Below are 24,228 nucleotides of genomic sequence, written 5' to 3' on the forward strand. Positions count from 1 at the left end.
TCTCTTAGGCTCTTTCCCCTCTTGCTCTGCTATCCCAGGCTTGCAGGGATGGAGGTTTTGGGTAGTGCTCTGTAAAATGTAAGGATGTCAAGTCCCTTGATGCTTGAGAGCTCGGGGCTCCTCTCCAGTAAGTAAGTAAACAGCGTCAAGATGTGCTCTATAAGGGTATTCGGTTGTAGTTTTCAGATTCCCTTAAAGGTGTTAGTGTCAAGTCTTTTAAAGATTGTTGGCAAACCTTTATACTGCTCATGCTAAAAGGCAGCTCACAGTTCTGTTGCGGTGTGTGAAGTTTTGTATGTGCTTGTTTGCCCTGTTTTAGTACATAGAATACGGACAGCAATCCAGAGATCCTCCTGTGAAGATGCAGGGTTCAATCACCACCCCTGGAAGTATTGCACTTGCCCAGGCTCAGGCCCAGGCCCAAGTTCCAGCAAAAGCTCCTCTTGCTGGCCAAGTCAGCACTATAGTAACCACCTCAACCACCACCACTGTTGCAAAAACCATTACAATTACCCGACCGACTGGAGTCAGCTTCAAGAAAGATGTGCCGGTAAGCATTCCGTGACTCCAGTGTCCTTACCGGAGAAACAAAGGAGTTAAATTGCTGGTCTGGATTGAGTACATGGAGACAAAATCCAATTTAATTTATATTCTGCAAGTTTTCAAACTACAGTCCATATTTTGTATCTACAGCATATAAACTTTTCAAATATGACCAACGTTTTTGTAGAGAATGTATTTTTGATCACAAAACTATAGAATTACTATGGTGTCCAACTAGAAATGTGTTAATTGAGGCTTTAGTTGTCAAGAGAATTACAGAATGATTGTTTCTGTTAATGACTTGCAGTAGGGCTCTTGAAACATTTGGCTTGGAGCTTGGGAATGCTTAGTGTACACTGAATCTCATTTGACCCAGCATTTCTAACTGCAGAGGGGTTTTAAAATCTTTAGTCACATATATAAACATCTCTGGACTGTTATGCAGAGTTATTACAGCGTGGGCAGATTGACAGTATCTGCTATTCCACAGAATGCTCTTCGTCCCGCATGTATGCTGAGGGTGTGTAGAGCTGTTACTGTACGATAACTGATGCTTTGTGAGGTCACATCTGTCAGGCTTCCTGGTACTGTCTTTGTATAGCTCTCTTAAAAGAGCTCCTCAAATTAAAGGAGGCAAAAGCCAAAGGTGGCTGAAAGTGTTGTGAACAAATTGTGGGGGACAGTTCATAGTGTGGTTATTAATGTCTTTCCCACCTGATTATGTCATGTAGATAGTATTTTCAGGTGTATATTGTCCAATTTTAAACTCAAGTCGCGGTGGAGATGTAAAACTGTATCTCCTTTCCCCTTACTTGCCGTGTCCCAGGTGCTAAAGGCCCTGGGTGTAGACCTGCAGCTGTAGGGATGTGGGTCGCATTCTGTTGACTTACAGCTGGCATGCTGTCTCAGAAATGAAGCTCTGGGGTTTCTCCTTCCCAGTTCAGCCCTGAGTGCTCCCAGAGACTCACCACTGTGCCAAGTGCTGCTCACTATTGCACTGTGATTTTCTCCAGGCCTTAGGGGTGCCATTGCAGTGGCACCTGTTGTATGTGAATTTAAGTGCTAGAGGTTTCCTGTACAGCAGCATTCTTCTGCTCAGTATTGATCTTTGTTTGTACAGTAAAAAAATCACTGGGCTTTATTAGAGTGCTGCTGAAAATGAATCTGAGACAGTAGGTGTCACCTGACAAAGCTCAATTCTTTTTTCGTTTGACAAAACAGAGCGGAGTTTCTTTTGATGTTGCCTTGAGGTATTGTTCTGAACATTTTGTTCTCCCTCTAGCCTTCCATTAATACTACCAACATTGATACGCTGTTAGTAGCAACAGATCAAACTGAGAGAATTGTGGAACCTCCAGAGAATGTCCAGGAAAAAATTGCTTTCATCTTCAATAATCTGTCTCAGTCAAATATGACACAGAAGGCAAGTATGGAAGAACACTACAAAATTAATTTTAATGCATATTCCTGGAAATCTATTCTGAAATGGTGGGGGGTGATGTTTCTAGAAAAATTCCAACTAGCAAAATAATAGGGGGGAGCACACTGTAAAGAAACAGTATTTTCCAGCACTTTCTGCTTGAATCTCTTCAAAGGTACAACATTTTAGGGAAAGGAGAGGTGGGTGAAATTTATGTCTGTAATTCTTTGTTTTCAGGAAATCACTTCTAGTAGATGCCTTGAATAATTGCTCGGTAGTCCATTCTGATGTTTTTGTAGTTTGAAAGCACTGAAAAAATACTAATGCAAGTTTCTGAGAAACATTAACATGAGTTCAGACATTCATATCATAAATGGGCTGGGTACTGTTTGATATTACAAGGTTCAGCTGCTGGGCTCATATTTCAAGCTGAAATTCAGGGAATTTTTTCTGAACTAGTAGAAATGTGCAGTACTGCTGCCACCCGTGCTCTCTGTCATGTGGACAGACAGCTTTAACATTACATGCCAACATATTTTGCAGTTACCTGGTGAAAAGCTGAAAAAATGGGGAGGAAGTAAATTATTATGCCTTGCCCATTTTATGATTAAGTCCTTACTGGTTGACCAGTTCTTTGGATAATGACACACTGATTTGAAAGCTATTTTTAAAAAAGCAAAGAGCATTATTGTTAAAAGAAGTTGACTGAACACGACTCTTGGTCAGAGCTCACCCCAGACGTTTGTGGCCATCTTCTCATAACTTCTCTGGTGTGCTTTTTCCTCTGGTATGGGGACAGGTTGAAGAGTTGAAGGAAACAGTGAAAGAGGAGTTCATGCCTTGGGTATCACAGTATCTGGTGATGAAGAGAGTCAGTATTGAGCCGAATTTTCACAGCTTATATTCAAACTTCCTTGACACGCTTAAGAATCCAGAGTTTAATAAAATGGTTCTGAATGAGACCTACAGAAATATCAAGGTGAGTAGTGCAAGTTTTCTAATTCTTAGGTAGATTTAAAGATTTAAGAGGGTTCTGTTCTCAGGCTATTTGCTTACTGTGTTGCTGATCTTCAAATATGGAATATCATTCAAAAAATCTACTTGCTGGCTTACAATTGAACTAGCACGTTACCTCTGTAAATACTAGGATTCTTCTGGTTTCAGTCAGGTATGTACCAGAGATTTAATTTAGATTGATAATCAGAGGACAAATCTGCATTTGAATTCATCTATGTAGGTGGACTGTAAATTTGTGTGAGGCTTGCAAATTATAACCTAGGGGAATATTGCTTATGGTCTAGTTCTTTTGTGTGGGGAAAGTATAAAGATAAGAAAACCACACGTTCTGCTGTTTTGGTCAAAGAATAAAGAGGAAGGGGAGGGTTTAGAAAGTGGCGTGTGACAACCAGAATTCACTAGAGGGCGAAACTGATGTGAAGGGGAGGAGGAGGGAAAAGCAGTAGCCTGGAAGAGATGAGCAGATGAAAGAAGTTTGACAAGCAAGCACTATTTTTAAACCTGTTGGTGGAATTTCCTGACCACCGTGGGTTACGCTGTAGTGCAAAAGAATCTCCTGGCTCTTTAGAGCACAGCTGACCTTGCTCTGTTCAGCTGATGCTCTTCTGCAGCTAAGGAACACAACTAGCAGCAGAATGCTGTGACGTGATTGAAATCTTGAAATGGTTAATTAAATGGTTTCTCAAGAAGTGTAAACTGAAGCCTTCAGGTCTGTGATGAAACATTAAGTGCAAGAATTGCCTTCACAAATTGTACTTTACTAACTGAGTAATCGCAACAGTCTTGACAGAGTAACTGTTAAGATCTGGAAAAGTGTAGTCCTCTTTTTGATCCGCTTGAAAGAAAGGAATTTTGAAATTGCTACAGGGCAGATTTACAGGGTGCTCTCTTGAAGGCTGCTCTTGATTATCTCTGTAATGTGCCTGAAGCTCAGAATTTAGTGTCCTAAAATTTTAGGTCTTAAGTCAGATCAGCTGTTGGATTTGATTCTGAGTCTGTGATTGTCTTCTAGTTGTTGCTCAAGTTGCTTTTTCTTCATTAGGTGCTACTGACATCAGATAAAGCTGCAGCCAACTTTTCAGACCGTTCCTTGTTAAAAAACCTTGGTCACTGGCTGGGAATGATTACGCTGGCTAAAAATAAGCCCATCTTGCACACGGTGAGTTTCTGTCTTTACAGATTTGTTTGGCGTGAGTTGGTGTGCTGTTACGCAGCAGCGTAGGGTATTTGGGAAACTGTGACCTTCCTGGTGCCTCTCTTTTGTGTGCCAAGTACAAAATATGATTCCGGAGTTGGTCATTTAACACTTCTACATTTTTTTAATCAGAAAAATTAGTAGTTAAATTCTTGACAAAATAAGTGTAGTCATCCCATGTAAAAATGTGTATCTGTAAATCTTTCTTCAAAAAGTAACTGCTGCTTAGCAGTGTAAAATTCAAGGACAGGTTGTCCTGTGTAGGGACAGGAGTTGGACTCTGTGATCTTCGTCCATTCCAACTCAGGACGTTCTGTGATTCTCTGACTCAACTTTACCAATATGTCCTGTACAGAAATACTGTGTAAGTGGCATCTTTGCAGTATGCTTGCCTTTTTTTTCCACCCTCTTCCCCTTTTCAATTGTTGATTGTATTTTTCAGGATTTGGATGTGAAATCGCTACTACTGGAAGCCTACGTTAAGGGCCAGCAGGAATTGCTTTATGTAGTGCCATTTGTTGCCAAAGTCTTAGAATCCAGTGTCAGAAGTGTGGTAAGTGACTTTGTGCTGACAGACTTATTGCTCAAGTGGCAAAATAAGTCTTGCAGAAAGTAAGTCTTGCAGTAGCTTTTTTCATAAAGTGAAAAATGGTTGAATGTCATGGAGAGAAAGAAAAGGGAATGTAAGGTCTTGAAGTGAAGGAGTTCCATTTTGAGGAACGTATGTGGCCTGTGCGTTTTTGCAGTCTGAATAGGTGGTGTTAGCTGAACAGTGCTGTGGTATCCCTGAACAGAACTCTGTTGAGAAATGGAAGGATGCCTTTGAAAAGGTTCTAGGATTTATTTATTCTTGCTTCTTTTTTTTTTTAATTTCTCCCACCCCTTTTTGACCCTGATCAGCTCTTGTCTGTTCTGCTTGACATAGAGCTGATCTCTCAGAAGGCCCAAGTCATTGTGTTTCCAGTTTAATGTTCAACTAGCACCTAGTACTTTCAGTCAAACAGAATATTCACTTCAACCCTAAATGCAGCTGTACAAACTTCTCCACAGCTGTATGCACACAACAGGTGTTCATGTTTCAAAAATTTTCAGTCGTAAGTTATCCAAATTATTCAAGAAGTTTGTGTAATACTGCTCTCCTCTTTCTCTTTTAGGTCTTCAGGCCTCCAAACCCATGGACAATGGCCATTATGAATGTTTTAGCTGAGCTGCATCAGGAACATGATCTAAAAGTAAACTTCTGTTTTTATTTCCTGTACCTACTGAGTGTGAGGTTTTCTTGACATACCAGTCAAGAAGGATGTTGTGAAGGACTAAATTTCACTTCTAGTTTCTTTAGCCTGGGGAAAATTGGGCATTGCTTAATTTGGCAGAACTTGGATGAAACTCTTTTCCTGTGAGGTCAGCATGCAAGGTTATTTGTCTAATCCTCAGTCACTATCAAAGTCTCTAAAAGGCCTGGGGTTAGAATAGGAAGCTTGGGAGTCAAGTGGCCCAGTAAACGTTTCGGGTATTTTCTTTATGACATAACCTAAACTAGAATTGTTGTGCAGTTGAATCTGAAGTTTGAGATTGAGGTCCTCTGCAAGAATCTTGCACTAGACATCAATGAGCTGAAACCTGGAAGTCTCCTGAAAGATAAGGATCGTCTGAAAAACCTGGACGAACAGCTGTCTGCTCCAAAGAAGGATGTGAAGCAGCCAGAAGAGCTACCACCCATCACAACAACTAGTAAGTACATTTTGTATAGAATCCACAATCACACTGTAGAAGCTTAAATAAGACAGGTAATGCTATTATGAAGAAAACTGTGAATCTACACGTGCTGTTGTAATATTGCTGAATCCTTGGGAGCACTTGAATAGTTTTGTAATAGAAGTAGCTGTACAGAGTGTGGAGACGGGAAGGGAATGGAAACCATCCTGAGGACTAATTCTACATGTACCATGTGTAGCACTCCCTTAGAAGGGAGTGAAGCAGGTTGATCTATTAACAAAACATCAGATGTTCAACTGTGTCTGAAGAAACAGCTCTACTAAAATGTGCTGAAGCTAGTTTGGCACTAATCGTTGGGAAAATGGAGAATAAAAATTGCTTGAAAAGTTTAGGAGGCTTCATGATCAAAGTTTTGCTTCTTGGTCACTTGCTGGTTTAAAAGAGAAGCACATACTTCTGTTAGAAACATTTGCTTTTCAGTCATGTTTCAGTACAAACATCTTGTATTCCACAGCTGCTTCTACAACTCCAGCTACCAGCACCACTTGTACAGCCACAGTTCCTCCACAGCCCCAGTACAGTTATCATGACATCAACGTCTATTCTTTAGGAGGGTTGGCTCCACATATTACCTTAAATCCAACGGTAAGTTTTAGAGCTGATTTGGTGTGCTGAAAAAATGTTTGGCACCAGTTTTGCCACAGATCTCAGCTGGTCAAGCAGCATTTTGTAAGTTATTGGAGTGTCACTTCTCAAAGTATTGGGGAGGATGAGTGCTAACAAATAATCAAACAGAGAGCTTCAGGGGTGGTTGGTAGTTAATGTTAACTGATGATTTCAGATGGTCAAGTGATCTTTCACTGTGACATTTACATTAGCATCTAATTCATTTCTGGCAATACATAACAGTTGAGATAGTTGCTATCGGAATGGAAGCTTAAGAGTAGCTTCCTTGTTCCTTATGACTAGTCAGTGACTTAGCTGTCAAGTTAGTCTTTGCATTATGCTCAGCTGCAACTTCGGAAGAAAAATGGTCAGATACCGCCATTTAAGAATTATCAAACAGACATTGTGATATCTGCATATGGAACACAGGAGTGCTGCACTGTAGGCGAGCTGTGACAGTACACTTAAGTCGATTGGAAAATGGGAATGTCTAGAGTAGATGGGATTCTAGTTTGCAATATTCTCACTTAACTTTCTAATCCTCCTCCAGATTCCACTGTTTCAAGCCCACCCGCAGCTGAAGCAGTGTGTGAGGCAGGCGATAGAGCGAGCAGTGCAAGAGCTTGTCCATCCAGTGGTTGATCGGTCCATCAAGATTGCCATGACTACTTGTGAGCAAATAGTCAGGAAGGACTTTGCACTGGATTCTGAAGAGTCACGGATGCGTGTGGCCGCGCACCACATGATGCGGAACCTGACCGCTGGGATGGCCATGATTACCTGCAGGGAACCTTTGCTGATGAGCATAGCTACCAACTTGAAAAATAGTTTTGCTACTGCGCTGAGGGTAAGATTCACATTGTCTGAAGCTTATTTCCAGTTTATGGGACTATAGACATCCAGCATTAGCAGATCAGTTCTCCACACTGTAGACTTGTTGATAATTACATGCTGTAACTAGTGTGGAGATGAATTCAGTGGAAAAAAAAACCAAAACAAAACAAACATGTTTGACATGAGCTGTTATTTCAGACCAGTCCTAAGCCTGCATGGTGAATCCTACTGTGGTGCACTAAAACTTCCTGACTACCCTTTTATATTGCCCCAATGTTCTCTTCATTTTGATCCCATCATCTTGGGGTGCTTTATCTTTCTGTGGGTTTTGAGGTAGAAAAGCCAGAGTGGGGAAGGCTGAATTGTTTCTGAGACTTGCTGGTGATGTCTTGGATTGTCTCAGCAAGAATGTGTGTTTCAGGCAGATTTTATTTCCTTGAGTGGTTAGCAGATATGAAGTTAAGATTTTTCTGTACAGCTTGTTAATTCATTGGGTGTTCTAGAGGATATTTTCAAGTCTCTTAATGAAGAAAATTGGAGCTGCAGCACTAGCTTCCCATTCTTGGCTAAATGGAACACTGTTTGTGAACTGCTGGCCAGAACAGCAGCTGCTACCCAGAAGTCTCGCTGTGCTTACCATCAGTGACAGACACAAGAGCATGAGGATCTTGGAAAGATCAAGGCATTGCTATCCTTTCAGGGATTAAAAAAATTAAATGGACTGCATACCCCTTGCTTAAGGGCATGTCACTATTTCCCATCTGTCAGGGAGTGACAGTGCAAAGGCCCCTTTTGCAAAGGTATTTCCCTCTTGCATGGGAACTGGCTCAAGAGGGCAGGATTTCATGGTCTGAAGGGAGCACAAAATGGTAATAAGAATTGCATCTGCAGGTACGGGATGGGTGATCTGTGGTGTAACTCCCACGCCTCAAGCACTATTGACCCTTCCTTCATACAGAGAACTTCAAGTAACTTGATTGCTGAGATGAAGAGCAGGAAAGGCATGCAAATGAATCTTGTTCCATATATCTTAAGGATGAGAGTAAACAGTTTTAGTGTTGTTTTGTTAGTGTGAGCTGAGCCCTTGACCACTGTTAGCACCTATGCTGCTTATGATTGAGTTTGAGTGTCAAGCTGGCAACCATAAGAGAAAGCACTCGTTCTCTGTCTGATAGGAGGGACACAAATACTCCTTTGGTGTGCAGTCTTGTTGTGGTTCATCCGATGTGATGGCAGTTCAGATAGGGAGGTAGCTGGGGAAATGTCGGTTGTCTTTTGGGTGGTATGAGAAGGTCTAGATGTGACACATGAGTTATGGGGACAGAGTTGGCGTTAGAGCTGTGTGTATCCACCAGGTATGATGTGCCACTGAAAAATGTGTGTAAGTGAAAGTAATTCAAGTTTTGTGGAAGACCGTGCTGTGTATGGTGCTGTTTGCAAAATGTCATAAATGCTATGAAAATGTAATGTAGTAGTCAAGCTGTTTTTATCCCTGAAGACATATGGCATTGATACAGGGCCAGCTGTAATCCAAGGAAGTTTTCTTAAGGGCTAATTACAGAAAACATTGTGTTGCAGAAAAAGTGTTGTACGAGACATAAAAAAAATTGCATCTGGCTTATTGTATGAAGTGGGCTAACATGTAGGAATTTATTTTATTTGAGAGAAGCAGTGTAGTTCTCAGGAATTAATGAAATAGGGGTAGATCTTAATGGACAAAGAAATCCAAGTAGATTGGACTGTTTGCCTTTATATGTGTATTCCATTTCCAGTGGGAGTTGCTGCTTTGCATCCTGAAAAATAAGTCCATCTGTCCAGGATTCTTTTAAAGCAGTTTTGAAGGAGGAAAGAAGAAAATCTGTACCAGAAAGGGAACCCACTGAAACAGGCTTAGGACTGTGATCCTGCATTGTTAGTGATACACCTCTGTATCTTCTGATTACAGCCTAGGAAGCAGAAAAACTTCTAGGCTGTGCTGCAGGGCTTAGTTTTCCTGCATTAGCATCTGTTGTATGTGCATCAGTCTGAAGCAGGGCTTTATTTCTGTGCCCTGGAGACAGGTTGGTGGAGAAGATGGAGAACCTCCTGCTGTTTTGTTCCTTGTTGAAAGCCTTTACTGTCGTCTTGCCTACATGTTTTATTCAAAGCTATGCAAAATTAAATTTATTATTGTATATTCCATGCAAAGAGAGTGCATTCCTAAGAGCATTCCTTTTTATTGCTGCTGTTCTGTATGGTCAGTGGTGCAGATTTTGAGGCTAGTAATATACAAGGAAAATTTACAGCCTTCACTGATTATCGTGGTTTTCAATAGGCAGCCTCCCCACAACAGAGGGACATGATGGAGCAGGCGGCTGCCCAGCTAGCGCAGGATAACTGTGAGCTGGCGTGCTGCTTTATCCAGAAGACAGCTGTGGAAAAGGCAGGCCCTGAGATGGACAAGAGGCTCGCAACTGTAAGTATGGGACTCCTGTCTTTTAAAGGTATTAAATGTGCTTATATACATCCAGACTCAGTGTCTAAAATTCAATGTGGTGTTTGGGGCTTTTTTCCAGGAATTTGAGCTCAGAAAACATGCTAGACAAGAGGGTCGTCGGTACTGTGATCCTGTCGTGTTAACGTACCAGGCTGAGCGGATGCCAGAACAGATCAGGTTAAAGGTGAGGATATGGACTGAGCTGTGTTCTGATGCTGCTCTTTTCCCCCTCCTGATAATGAACAGTGGATGGTGCAGCTGCAGCTGAGCAGTCCTGTATATTGTAAGTCTTGTCTAACAGTGTAACTGCTATTAGCTTCATTAGTAATGGAAACACTTGAATACGTTGTTCCAAAATGAGTGTTCATATCATTTCATTAAATCTGTGAGGATGTTAAAACTCGTGTTTCTTCCTCTGCGCTGCTTTCACTGGAAAATCACTGGTCTATCTCATTGTCTTGTGTCCTTTATAATTTACTTCCTTGAAGGACATACCTTATGCTCTCAGCAGAGCATTTCTCTTGTGCATCAGACATGCATGAACCCATATTCAGTTCCTCCTGTTTCTGGGAATGTGGGTTCCAGCTGTGAAGCAAAATCCTGCTTGTTAGGAGCTGTAGCAGGAGAGACAGGACCACAATGTGGAGCAGATGAACACTAATTTTTTATGTTTAGGCCACTCTGCTTAATAATGTGACTGAGCAGCTATGTCTTGCACAAACTGCCCTCATTTCTGAACAATTAGGCTAATGCCTGTTTTTTTCATTGCAAAGGTTGGAGGTGTGGACCCAAAACAGCTGGCTGTTTATGAAGAGTTTGCACGTAATGTCCCTGGCTTCTTGCCTACCAATGATTTAACTCAGCCTACAGGATTCCTGGCTCAGCCTATGAAGGTAGAGACTTCCGAGTTAATCAGCTTGAGAGTGCTGTTGCCCTTTTGGTGAATGTTGCAGAACTCGTGTCCTTTCCTAGAAGACTAGCGAGAATCAGGCAGTTGTATTACTTGAGAATAGTGGTTGAAAGATGCATTAGTTTTAAAGTCAAATTATTGGCAATGTACGACTTATACTGATAAGGGTTGCAACCTAAATTGGGACAAGATCTGCAAATTATTATTACTACACGTAGTTTCAGTAGCAGTGAAATGTTTTATTCAAATCTCAGGTTACTTTTGGAGAAGATCATGGATGGTGAGAATGGATTTTGAGATAATGAACAGGTTTTTGTTTGTGTACTTGGTCTTAAAGACTGCTAGAATTGTTTGCTAGTTATTTCCACAGCTTAATTCACTCACATTTATTTGAAATGCCAGGATAACTGACCACAATACTGTAGAGGTCCGAATTTTGGATGCTCTAATTTCCAAGGTAGAAGAGCTGATCACTATTTGAGTTTTGCAAACACAGTCCTTTAAAAAATCACTCACTCCCACTTTCTCCTAAGCAGCAAGCTTGGGCTACAGATGACGTAGCACAAATCTATGACAAATGTATGACAGAACTGGAGCAGCACCTGCAGTCCATCCCACACACCCTGGCCATGAATCCTCAAGCTCAAGCTTTGCGCAGCCTCTTGGAGGCTGTGGTAGTGGCTCGTAACTCCCGTGATGCTATTGCTGCGCTTGGGCTACTGCAGAAGGTGAGTGTCAACAACTCCTCTCCTGTAACAACTCACCAAGAGTTTATTACTCATCTGGCTTGGGGATTGTCTTGCGGATGAGTCTGTCTTCATGCGTCCTGTGGAACTTGCTTGGTGAACAATACTGAACAATTGCTGTCTTTGGAAATTCAGTAAATAAAATTGTAAGAGGGCCATGGTGTTCATTTGGCGTCTGTACACACAGTGGCCAGGCTGCTGTGGGAAGCAGCAGGTACAGAATCCTGGGACTTGGGGGAGTTTTGTTCAGATGTGGCAAATTGAGAACTGTTTCATGCTACAACAGCCTTCTATTTGGGCATAATTTGGAGGCTAAGAAGATATTTGAACTGCCTTTGTAGGTGGGTAGTATTGAGTATAGTGCTGGATTTATAGCAGCACACTTGTGTATTGTATTTTTGCAGTAACTGATAACTGAGCACATGTGGTGCATTGACCCTGGCCAATCCATCCAGCTGCTCGCTCTCTCACGTCTCTTACAGGGCAGGGGGAAAATAGAGGGAAGGCAAGATGACTTGTTCATTGAGATTATGCCAGTTTAGTAGGGAAAGCAAAAGCTGTGTCGACAAAGGAAAAAGATAATTTGATTTACAGAAGCTGCAGCACAAACTAATATGGTCTTTCATACTACTTGGTGCTTATATAAAGCCACTGGGGCGTAGAGAGACCGTAGGCTTGTTTGTGGTAGGACAGCTGTGTACAGTGAAGGTGTAGATGCTGTAGAAGCTGGTAAAATCTCACCTAGCCTTATCCAAATGGTCAGCACAATGGCTAAATTGGTTTTTTTGCATGTCTGCTGAATCTTCTGGTGCTAACTCTTGCTGATCTAATTTGCAGAAGATTTGGAAAAGGACCCTTTTTATCCTCTGCTAACAGGTTGCATCTGTTCTAGGCTGTAGAGGGTTTACTGGATGCCACCAGTGGGGCAGACGCCGACCTCCTGCTTCGCTATCGTGAGTGTCATCTGCTTGTGCTGAAGGCTCTGCAGGACGGCCGCGCATATGGATCTCCGTGGTGTAATAAACAGATTACTAGGTCAGTTAGGAGACAATAGGAACACTGGTGTAGCTTTCATCATCTTTTGGGAGCTACTGTGTTAATTTTAATCACTTGTCTGTTAGTATTTTCTATTGCTGCCATTTGATGAAAAATAACTAGCTTTTTTGTCAGAAGTGACTAGATCTGATAATGGTGCTCTATCCTAGAACATGATAGGAATCTTAAATGTAATTAAGCATTAGAGATGCTCTGTAATTTTTTTCCCCTTGTTCTATAGAGAATGTCTCTATACTGTCACAGACTGTGACATGGCATATGCTCATAGCAGAAGCACCCCCAGAAGCGAGGCTTCTTACGCTGAATAAACTGAAGCTGTTGAAGGGTTGTTGTGACCAGTTGTGCGGGGTGACAAATGCTTGAGGCTGACTGTTCTGAGCTCAAAACGTTGCCTTAGAGAATGCTCTAGAAGAGGCTTTTTTTGGAGCAGAGTCATTGAATCACAGTGAATGGTGCGGTTTCTGAAGCGTTAGAATTGAGTTGCTTGGCTTATACTGTGGTGCTGAAGTACGGTTTTTAAAAGAAGTCTAATTCTTCAGGTGCCTGATTGAATGCAGAGATGAGTACAAGTACAACGTGGAAGCTGTGGAGCTGCTAATCCGCAATCACCTTGTTAACATGCAGCAGTACGACCTTCACTTGGCTCAGGTAAAGCCAACTTGCTCTTTCGGAGGAGAAGAGTTCTGATCAGTCCGTTGTAAGATAATGGCTGAACTTTAATTGCCTTTTTCCTGTTGACAGTCAATGGAGAATGGTTTGAACTACATGGCTGTGGCATTTGCCATGCAGTTGGTAAAGATCCTGTTGGTGGATGAGAGAAGTGTCGCCCACGTAACAGAGGCAGATTTGTTTCACACGATTGAGACACTCATGAGGATTAATGCTCATTCCAGAGGAAATGCTCCAGAAGGGTGAGATTGAAATACTGTGCAATACATGACTTCTCCTGTGCTAATTTATTTGAAATGTTATATAAGTAACATCTCAGGTCATTCAATCATACAGCTTTAAACTTTCTTTGGGGTTGCAATCCTGTGTTAGTTTAAACTGTCACTCTAATGTAATTATGTTGATTTTATGTCAAAATAGAGGCAGCTGCAGCATGATGTCAAACTGAATGCTTGAGCATGAAAATCTACGTGCTGTGCTCAAAAATACTGTGGTAATGTGAGAAACTTGCTTGAATTCCTGCTTTATCAAAAATGTAGCCAATATTCTTACCTATTTAAATATCTAGGTGTTAATATGGTTATTTGTTAATCACAAGCAGTTCATCAAATTAGATGATCCTTCTTGTTTCTTTAGACAATTTTCTGTTTAGAATCTACAAAACAATCATCTGCTGATCTCATGTGGCTTGTGGCAGCAGATAATTATGCAGCAAATCTGGAAATACCTGTGGGACTTGCAGGCCTCCTGTTATTAAAGTGGAAGCAATTACTGCTGAGTTTGAGAACGACATGGATAGGAGCTTGGAGAACTCTGGGTTGCTGAGACAGCAGCCAGGAGCTGGCCGGTGGTGGCAGTGGCTGCCATCACCAGCACCACAACTGCTGGTGGGATGTCCCAAAACAAAGGTCCTTTTGTCTGCAGTTGGTGTGGGTTGACTGTCTTTGCTGTGTGAATTGACTTTCACTGCAGCCAGTTTGAGGGCCCCAGTCAGGCTGGTTTAGCACTGACATCTCATCATCTCTTGGTGCATTTTAGGCCTTCTGAAATCTGGAAAAGTGAAACTGTTTCCAGTATTTCTGGTGCTGGTTTAGCACACTGCTGTATGAATTGGAGAACTTCAAAGCTTGTATTATTTCCGTGTTCCTTCTTTCATCATAAATGCATCTGCTTTCATTACTTATTTCTGCTGTTTCAATGAGGACTGGGAGATATGAAGATTTAGTATAAAAACTAATTTTTCTTTCAGCTATATTTGTCTGAGCTCCCAGTTCATGTGCCTTCCAGGGCAAGAGAAGTTCTAACCCAGCTCTTGCTCTGGTCTGTTGCATTAGGTTACCCCAGCTGATGGAAGTGGTCCGATCAAACTACGAAGCAATGATTGACCGTGCTCATGGAGGTCCCAATTTCATGATGCATTCAGGAATTTCCCAAGCCTCTGAGTATGATGATCCGCCAGGTCTGAGGGAGAAGGCGGAATACCTGCTGAGGGAGTGGGTGAACCTCTACCATTCAGCTGCCGCAGGCCGTGACAGTACCAAAGCATTCTCTGCGTTTGTTGGACAGGTAGAGCTTTTGGAAAGAAAGGTGCTTTTTATTCAACATCAGTAGGGTGTGATGCCCTCCATTTTAAAACAGTGTTATAACCCATGTTAGACATCCTTTTGAAACTTCCAGGTGTATGGCAGTTGACTATCAAAATTTTGTCTGGTTTTGGTGGTAAAGTTCTGTAGAAACACGTACTCTTCACCAAATCATGTTCTTCAGATACTGTAGCAACAAGCTGTCAGTTCAGACCATGAGTTTTGTCGTATATCTGGTGGGAAAAGAACTTCAGCTGAGAGCTGTTGGGAATAGCTCTGACGCACTTTGTCCAGTGAAGCGTGACTAGTGTTGCTCCTTCTGGGTAACAGTAGAAGCTCTGAGAGCCTACAGAAGGAAATTGCTAATGGACAGAGATGCAGGTGAATTGTTCCAGACCATGTGAACAAGGGAATCCTTTTCCTAATTAGAACCGTTAGAGTGAGGAAAAACTGGAAACTTCATTAGCTAAAGTGGTGCCTAAATTTAAACAGCTTCCCATGTTTTGCTCCTGGGCACCTTCCCAGGTGTGATGAGCAGCACACATCTGCCTTCCAGGTGTGAGTGAGAAGGGTGATGCCCTCGGTAACCCAACCTGTGTGGTAACAAACTGCCTTTGTATGTGCTGTCATCTCCCTAAAACTGTTTCTGGCAACTCTTTGACTGCAGCTGCAAGGAAGCCCCTGGCTTAGTTCATTTGCATTGTGTTCTCTTTAAATTTCCATGTTAATACCACGGAAATGCTACAGGTTTTGCAGCTACTAATGAAAAAAAGTTCTAGCTACAACATGTGCATAAAGATCTTGACTGATGTAGTGATTTTTTTCATGTGACTTTAGTGGCCTCGTGTACTGGCTTGTAGCTGCTTTCTGTTGGTCTTCCACTGCATAACATCTTTTTTTGAATGTTCTAAATGGCTGTTGTGTTAAACTCACTTTTTAAATATGAAGTTTTACCTCTTTGTGCAACCTCACTCTTCTTATACTTTAAAAGTGTATGTACTTACAAAGCACACTCCAGTATAGCGTACCTATAATACTCAATGCACTTTAAACCTGCTTCACTTCATCGCACTTGTTTCTTTACCTTTTGTACATAATTGATCAGATTTGAAATAGCAATTGAAATATACGGAAGTAGAGTGTTTAAATATAGTTTTGTTTTTTACAGGCCTTAGCTATGGGTTTTAAAGGAGTATTTTGTAGTAACTGCATTAAGCAAGGTTTTGTGACTGAACTTAAATGACCATAATTTTGGCTGCTTAAATTAAGTGTTGCTTCTGTGCCACTAGTCTTTAGGACAGGAAGGGCATAGAAATTTGAAGGCACATACGTTAATTCCTTATTTAAAAAAAAAAAATAAATAAAATAAAACAAAAACCAGAAACAGTTTCTCCAGAAATACTAGAAGTTCTTCAAGAGTTGGCACCCATGCTGTTTCCATAGCTTCATGTCTCTGCAGGAGTTTAGAAGATGCTTTATGCAAAATCCAGAAGCTTCCTGCAGTGCAATTTCTTTCATTTTTATGGCTGTAATAATGTGGGTAACAAATAAAGAGGTCTCTCTCTCTCTCTCTATATATATATATATATGTATGTATATATATGTATTTATATATATATATGTATATATATGTATTTATATAAATGTTATTAAGAAACAATAACAGCACCCCCTCCAAGGAAAAAAAAAAACATCCAGTCTTCCTCTGCATGTTATGTTCATGTGAGGAAAAATCACTATCCAGATGCAGGTTGTTTCTGTGGCATGCTTCTGCAAAATAGTGATGGTTCCTGAGCTGGTAGCTGAAGCTGCCATTCCCAGAGCTTGTGAGCTTCCAAACTGAACTGCTGCTGCCTCTTGCTGTCCCTCATGCACGGCTGAGTGCTGGAGGCAGAACTGATGCTGAAACAGGCTCCTCAGCTGTGCTGATGGTTGAAAAGAATGGGGACCAAAGGACTCTGTCTTCTCTAAAATTGTGTTGCCACCCTCACGTCACCTTGACAATATTAACCTTAGCAAAGAGTAGCAGAGAGAGCTTGCTGCCCATCTGATCTGTCTTGTGTGGTAAAATTAATGATGCCAGGCAAGGTGGGTGCTTTGTAAATTATTGTTTGAAATAAGTTGTAAAATGAACTTCCTGTGGTTATGGTTCTGAGGGTTTGTGGTTTTTTTTTTTCTCGGATAGATGCACCAGCAAGGAATCCTAAAAACAGACGACCTGATCACCCGCTTTTTCCGTCTTTGCACCGAAATGTGTGTTGAAATCAGCTATCGTGCTCAGGCTGAGCAACAGCACAATCCTGCTGCCAACCCCACTATGATTCGAGCCAAGTGCTACCACAATCTGGATGCCTTTGTGCGACTTATTGCCCTGCTAGTGAAGCACTCTGGGGAGGCAACCAACACCGTTACAAAGATCAACCTTCTGAATAAGGTTGGGAACCTTTTCTGTACTTACAGCATTCAAAGTGCATGATCTGGTATAACTTTGCTGATAAATGTGAAACGTAGACCCTAATGAGGTTACTGCTAACTTACCAGATGGGGACTTCAACTAATCGGTCACTAAACTGATAAACTGTTGAGTGGAGCATCAAGATGTTAAGTGTTCACAAAGATTTCATATCAAACAAACTTGAACCTTCTGTGAGGGCCTCTTACAGTACTTGGTTTATGGTTACATGCTCTTGAGTAGTTAAGACCTTCCAACAGTGCCCAGTCAGTTGTTGTGACTGTGATCCATGGGAAACGAAGAGCAAAGTATAGTGGTTGGGAGTTGCTGAGACAGATTATATCATTAATTTACATAACTCTTCCCATAACTAGTTTTTTTTTTATTATTCTTGCCAGTATCTGCTGATTTTATTTTTTCGCTGATGGTTAAAGTATTATCAATAGCCTGACTTGCAAAGTAATTCTTAGTGTCACCACTGAAATGTCTCGATCTCTTCAGGTTCTCGGTATTGTGGTTGGAGTTCTTCTGCAAGACCATGATGTTCGGCAGAGTGAGTTTCAGCAACTCCCTTACCATCGCATTTTCATCATGTTACTGTTGGAATTAAATGCTCCTGAGCATGTGCTGGAGACCATCAACTTCCAGACACTCACAGCTTTTTGGTATGTATTTGAGATTGGCCATAATGCTCATCCTTTCCTGGCAGGATCAAGATCTTTCATCTGAAGGCTCTCTGACCATTCCTTTGTGGTGGCTTAGTCACATTTGGAGTAACTGGTTCTCCTGTAGTCTGTCCACTTGCTTGTTCTACGGACAATGACTGGTAAACCCCAAGATGCTAAAATGCCTTGCTTTTAGGGCTGTGTATGTTTTCCCTCAATGTTATGAAAAGCAGTCTTATTGCTGTGCACTTCTAACCTGCTCTAACTTTTCTTTCAGTAACACATTTCACATCCTGAGGCCTACAAAAGCTCCAGGTTTTGTTTATGCCTGGCTGGAACTCATCTCCCATCGGATATTTATTGCAAGAATGCTGGCACATACACCACAGCAGAAGGTGTGGCTGCAGTTTATCTCTTCTGAATTAAAAGGCTCACACAGATGCTTATCTGGTGTGGTGCTGTTTCATCTCTCGAAGTGCACTACTGGCATGGCTGTTCTGTTTTTGTTGTCTTCCATATTCACAGTAACCTAACTGCATGGAGGAGAGTCTGTGTCAATAAATGGTGGAATACAGGATGAACTGAATTTAACAAACATGCCTTTGTCAAACTCCAGAAGAACTGTAGTCTAGACCAAGACCTGTAAATTCAGAATGGCTTGTTGAGTGTTGTGGGAACACCCATAGCACATGATGTGCGGCTCCGGTTCTTGCAGTGGGCTGTGCTGCACTCAGTGCTAGAGCTAGCAGTAGGACAAAGTTTCAGTCCAGATTCATATAAAGACCAATCTAATTATAGTTTTGAACTTAAGATAATTGCTTTTCTTTGCGTGTTTTCCACCTGCTGTTTTTTTTTCTTGACAGGGTTGGCCTATGTATGCCCAGTTACTGATTGATCTTTTCAAGTACTTGGCTCCTTTCCTTAGAAATGTGGAACTCACCAAACCTATGCAAATTCTTTACAAGGTAAAAAAAAAAATTTCAGCTAATAGATGCCACTTCCAACTAAGCTGTCTGAAAGCAGAGGTGTTGTGGTAGCAAAATAAGATTTACTTTTCTTTTACAATTTATTTCGTAGAGTTAAATGCAAATCTGGTAGGGGACAAACAGGTTGCCTTCCCAGATTAATTGATTCCTGTTAATGTTAAGCACAGGACATAGAAGGATGCCTCTGCAAGATCTTGGGCAGTTTCAACAGCCACTCCTCTTTTATATTAATTCTGCTTCACAGGGCACTCTGCGTGTGTTGCTGGTCTTATTGCATGATTTCCCGGAATTTCTTTGTGACTACCATTATGGGTTCTGTGACGTGATCCCACCTAACTGTATTCAGCTAAGGAATCTGATCTTGAGTGCCTTCCCACGAAACATGAGGCTTCCAGACCCTTTCACCCCCAATCTAAAGGTAGGACTTACTTTCATGAGTTGGATGATGGGAAGCTTTAATGCTGCATATAATCTTCATCCCTTTTTTTTTTTTTTTGGCAGAAACTGGAGTTTTGGGCACAATTTTAACTGATACTTGAATTAATGCAACCATTCAAAAACTCAGCTTTTGCGTGGAACACGGAGGGCTTTTCTTTTTTCAGAGGGAGACTTGATGGCATCCCCAGATCTGAGTGGCATATACAGCACTGGGGCAAGGGCATCTTTATCATTTTAGTGTCTTATTTCTCACTGAAAAACAGATACTTAAGCAGCCTTTGTGGCTTTGCTGTTTGAACATTCAGCCAACAGTTCTTGTCTCAGTTGTGTTCGGCTCACGCTGAATTGTACAGCTTCTGCTCTTTAGGATCTGTGAACTGCAGTTCAGTTAAGTAATTATTGAAGAGCTGTGTCTCCAAGCCCTATGCAATTGTAAATAATTTTTGATGAGAAACATGGATGCCACCCTTTCTTAATGAGATAAACCACCATTCTGAAGCAAGCCTCTTGAATAATGGGGGGAGACTTTGCAAAGTGTTAATGTTATCTAATTAAATCTTTGGGCATGTGCCAGCCTCCTAATGGTGGAAGGATTAGGAGTAAACTTTCTCACAGTGCTGCAGCATTGTCCTATTATTCTTGATTGCCTGAGCTTTGCAGGGTGATGGGAGTGAAACTGTGATACTCATTCAGTTAGCCTTCTTGAGATTGAAGGTTGGTCTTGATTTATGTGGATGTTTGTACTTTTGTAAACTGCCAACTGTCTTGAGTGTAGATAAGGAGACTTCAAAGGCAGTGACTGAATTCCCCTACGGCTCTTGAGTTAGTTTATCCTCTACTCTCAGTTCTTTGAGTCAGTAGTCATCTATTGAGTTTGCGCATTAAAGACCAAGTTTCTTCTGAAATGTGCAAAAATCTAGTGTTTCCTTTTCATTGCTGGTAGGAAAAAGCAACAGAAGTAGTTGATGTAATATTGCTTACAGATCTGCTTTTGCAATTTGTTCCTTGTGGTTTAGCTGACTGGGTTTTCTCTCAACAGGTGGACATGTTAAGTGAGATTAATATTGCGCCACGAATACTCACGAATTTCACTGGAGTGATGCCACCTCAGTTCAAGAAAGATTTGGATTCCTATCTCAAAACCCGTTCTCCAGTCACCTTTTTGTCTGACTTGCGCAGCAACCTACAAGTGAGTGGCTGGTTTCTGAGGACGCTGAATTTGAGTAGTGTGGCACAAATGATATCCTTGGCTGAGTCACCCTCTTTTCTTGTAGGAATTCTGTTGGGGTGTAGCAAGTATGTGTTCCAAGCAGTAGAAAAGCCTCTGAAAATGTACGCTTTGAATATTTCCTCTACCACTCTTTAGCAGGATGTTTAAGTCTGTGTGTTAAGGAGTTTCAGTCAGGTGGAATTTAAGGAAAGAGGAATGTAGACTTTCAATAGCCCTAAAATGATCTAATTTAAAAGCAGTTGGTTTTATCTACATGAGCTGCCAAATGATCACGTAAGTGAATGTAGGGTTATCTAAAACTTCAGCTTTTCTGCTTCCATGTCTCTAGTGCACAACCTTGCAAAGCTTTAGGGGAGAATGTAGTCAGAGCTGATCGCATCAAGCTTGCTTTTTTTTCTGAAGTCTTGCGCCTTCCATCACATGACTCCAGCACTGTTTATCCATGTGCTATCTGAGATTCAACTGGTTTTATTTATTGCAGGGTTTTTTTAATCTAGTTAAATTTTTACCCCAAATGGATTGTTATAGGAATGTATGGATCATGGTTCAGGAGTGGAAAAAAAAAGGGGGGGGGGGGGGTGGGTTTGCAAATTAGCTAAAGCCTAATTCAGAATTGTTAGTCAACATTTCATACATCACATGGCTTGGCTTGCAACAGACTTCAGGACTGAAGCTGGACCTTCTCGGAAAATGGCTCAGACTGGAGCATTCAGGCAGGTGCTGTGTGTTTCAGCCAGCCTCTGGCACTGCAAGTGAATTCAGGCTGCCTTTACCTGATTTTATTCTTTTAGGGAGTACAAAAATGGTTTGTTGGGTCTGTCAATGCTTTGCTGTTGCTTTTTGAATAAATAAATAAATTAAAAAACCTGCTATATTATGAAGAGGTAAATGCCAAATTGAATTTGTGGATGTCTGACTGTGTTGTCGTCTGTATAATCAAGAAGATACTTGGATGCTGTTGTTGTACATGCTGTACCTTCAATTGCTGAAAGAATATAGAATGTTAATGGGTTTCCTATCTTTGCTATTAGGTATCAAATGAACCTGGCAACCGCTACAACATCCAGCTGATTAATGCACTGGTGCTCTACGTAGGTACTCAAGCTATTGCGCACATTCACAACAAAGGCAGCACACCCTCTATGAGCACCATCACCCACTCGGCTCACATGGACATCTTCCAGAATTTGGCAGTAGACCTGGACACTGAAGGTGGGCTGGAAACGCTTCTAGTTCATGCGATATCAAATTTAACGGTATATTGTCTGTGTGAGCGATGAGAAATGCAGAAAATCACCTCATGTAGCTGCTAGTGAATTCACAGTAACGCTATGGCAGAATATTAAACTCTGAATATAGGAGCAATATTAAAATCTGATGTTCAAAGTATTCAAAGGAATAATAAGATAAGTGGAATTCTTACTGCCTCGTCAGCTTGGATTGATAAAGATTTTTCATATTTTAAGCTGGTTTTGTTTCTTTATGCCTTCATAAGGTAGGCTCACAAACCTTCATCTTAAGCAATACAAGTTGCTTCTTTACTCCTTTCTGTATGTGTGGAAGGGAAACCATATGGACTCACTGTTCCTCTTCTGCAGGCCGGTACCTTTTCTTGAACGCAATTGCCAATCAGCTGCGATACCCCAACAGCCACACTCACTACTTCAGCTGCACCATGTTGTACTTGTTTGCAGAGGCCAACACTGAGGCTATCCAGGAGCAGATCACTAGGTGAGAGGGAAGGCATTTAACTTGCCAGCATTCACCTTTTTGCTCTCCTTCCTTGGGTATTTCTGATCTTTGAGTTCTTACTGTTTTTACTTTTGGATTTCAGGGTTCTCTTGGAACGACTGATTGTAAATAGGCCTCATCCCTGGGGTCTCCTTATTACTTTCATTGAGCTGATAAAAAACCCAGCATTTAAGTTCTGGAACCATGAGTTTGTTCACTGTGCTCCAGAAATTGAGAAGTGAGTATAATTTAACCATAAAAATCACTAAAACAATATATTTGAAGCCAGGGCTGAGTCACACTCCGAGTTTTTGGTCCTTGATAGTGGAAGCACCGTTTGCTGACGTAGATGCACCTAATGCTGTGTTGCTTCTGTGCTCAGGTTGTTCCAGTCGGTTGCACAGTGCTGCATGGGGCAGAAGCAGGCCCAGCAAGTCATGGAAGGGACTGGTGCCAGTTAGATGAGCTGCATCTTGTGCTGTGTGCCAGCCTGGAGATCCTCTTCCCATCGACTGACAGAAGACTCTGTAAGGCTCCTCCTGACCTTCCCAGCCCCCTTGATTGGGTAGACGCAACAGACCATGGGTTGAAAGTCTATGTTGGGCATGTTCCAAAGTTTGAAACAAATTTTTGACTTTTGGCCAAAATTCAGAAGATGCTGTGAATATCATTTTGAACTAGTGTAAATACAAGGAACAGAAACGTTTGTCTGGACTTTTGGGTTTGTGCAAATTGTGTAAAAGGCAGGTGGGTAACTGGTGCCTGTCCAGCTTGTAATAAAGGGGCAGCTGCTGATGCCAAGCACTTGTCTGGGGCAGACCTCCTTGTCCTGACATTCCCAGACTCCCAAAGAATATTGAAAAGCCAGTTATAATATTATGTAACTTATTTTTCGTTATGTGGATGGGGGACCTTTCAATCACTAAGTTGTTTTACAAAAAAAAAAAAAAAAGGTGGATGTGTTTGGAATATGGAGTGAGGGAGGGGTTAAGGTTCAGTGTTGCTTTTCCCCCCACCCTCGTCAAATGCTGACAGACAGCAAGTGGAGCAGCAGGCAGAGAATGCCTCCTTTCTGTTGGAGAAGACACACCTCAGGCCCTCTGGGAGAGGGTCAGCTGTTTTTAGTAAAGAAAGCAGAGACCAGGCCTATAGCTTTTTTCTTTTTTTTTTTTTTTTCTTGACACTTGTAAATTTTGGAAGGTAGGGGGTTAAATCTAGAGCTTTTCCCACCCCCCACCCTGTGACCACACAATATAAGTTTGTAAAAAAATACAAAAAAAAAAAAATCCAAAAGGAGAAAAAAAAAAAAACTTTAAAAACCCAAAGGACCAATACAGCCCATTTTGTAAGGATTTTGAATGTTTTGTAAAGTATTGGTCCATGTGTTGTATTTTGTAGCCTTTCTAGTTCTTGGGCTTTAGTTCTCCCACTTCTTGTATGTATGCATACTGTAGTTACACATTAAAGTCATGACATGCAGCACGTGCCACTGTGCTTATTCTCTCCAGTTCCATCCTGCCTGGCCAGTTGGTGTCTTTCAAAGTCTGTTCCACCTATCCAAAATCTGCAGTTTTCCAGTTTTGGCCACTGCCTATTGAGAGCAACTGAACTTGTTTTCTAGTGTGAGGTCAGAGGGGAGAACTATGATGGGTCTTGCTGTGAAATGCGAAAGGACAGTTGTGTGGAGAAATATCTTAGCTGCGAGTTTGTAAGTGGAGTTTGAATTTGTGCTGGAAAGGAGCTGCTGCAGCGCAGGGATTCAGGGCACAGACAGCAGAGCAGCCACATTTCTCACCACTTGTACCCTGCTGTGGGTGAGATCACTTCAGCCAGGATCTGTGCAAGGGGTTGCTCATTAGCTGTCCTAAGGGCAGGTGGCTTTAGTGTTGCCAGC

General features: G+C 41.6%; 1 protein-coding gene across 6 annotated transcripts in view; it reads left to right on the forward strand.

Annotated features, from left to right (window-relative positions):
- Positions 1-23,813, forward strand: part of CNOT1 (CCR4-NOT transcription complex subunit 1) — a 57,984-nt gene extending 34,171 nt beyond the window's left edge. For 4 of the 6 annotated variants that reach the window (XM_082063215.1, XM_082063218.1, XM_082063217.1 and 1 more), the window contains 27 exons: positions 320-550; positions 1,826-1,966; positions 2,763-2,942; positions 4,023-4,139; positions 4,618-4,728; positions 5,330-5,407; positions 5,729-5,906; positions 6,406-6,536; positions 7,108-7,404; positions 9,706-9,846; positions 9,947-10,051; positions 10,641-10,760; positions 11,314-11,505; positions 12,416-12,558; positions 13,119-13,227; positions 13,321-13,490; positions 14,583-14,835; positions 17,017-17,265; positions 17,785-17,948; positions 18,226-18,343; positions 18,812-18,913; positions 19,179-19,352; positions 20,412-20,561; positions 21,635-21,815; positions 22,202-22,334; positions 22,438-22,572; positions 22,717-23,813. In XM_082063215.1, coding sequence (XP_081919341.1) covers positions 320-550; positions 1,826-1,966; positions 2,763-2,942; positions 4,023-4,139; positions 4,618-4,728; positions 5,330-5,407; positions 5,729-5,906; positions 6,406-6,536; positions 7,108-7,404; positions 9,706-9,846; positions 9,947-10,051; positions 10,641-10,760; positions 11,314-11,505; positions 12,416-12,558; positions 13,119-13,227; positions 13,321-13,490; positions 14,583-14,835; positions 17,017-17,265; positions 17,785-17,948; positions 18,226-18,343; positions 18,812-18,913; positions 19,179-19,352; positions 20,412-20,561; positions 21,635-21,815; positions 22,202-22,334; positions 22,438-22,572; positions 22,717-22,795 — 4,182 coding nt within the window. In that variant the 3' untranslated portion in view covers positions 22,796-23,813. The remainder of the gene's footprint in view (positions 1-319; positions 551-1,825; positions 1,967-2,762; positions 2,943-4,022; positions 4,140-4,617; positions 4,729-5,329; positions 5,408-5,728; positions 5,907-6,405; positions 6,537-7,107; positions 7,405-9,705; positions 9,847-9,946; positions 10,052-10,640; positions 10,761-11,313; positions 11,506-12,415; positions 12,559-13,118; positions 13,228-13,320; positions 13,491-14,582; positions 14,836-17,016; positions 17,266-17,784; positions 17,949-18,225; positions 18,344-18,811; positions 18,914-19,178; positions 19,353-20,411; positions 20,562-21,634; positions 21,816-22,201; positions 22,335-22,437; positions 22,573-22,716) is intronic. The other 2 variants (XM_082063219.1, XM_082063220.1) reach the window with 1 other exon arrangement.
- The last annotated feature ends 415 nt before the right edge of the window (positions 23,814-24,228 follow it).

This window comes from Streptopelia decaocto (assembly GCF_964273445.1).
Source record: "Streptopelia decaocto genome assembly, chromosome: 11".
In the NCBI taxonomy this organism is placed as follows: Eukaryota; Metazoa; Chordata; class Aves; order Columbiformes; family Columbidae; genus Streptopelia; species Streptopelia decaocto.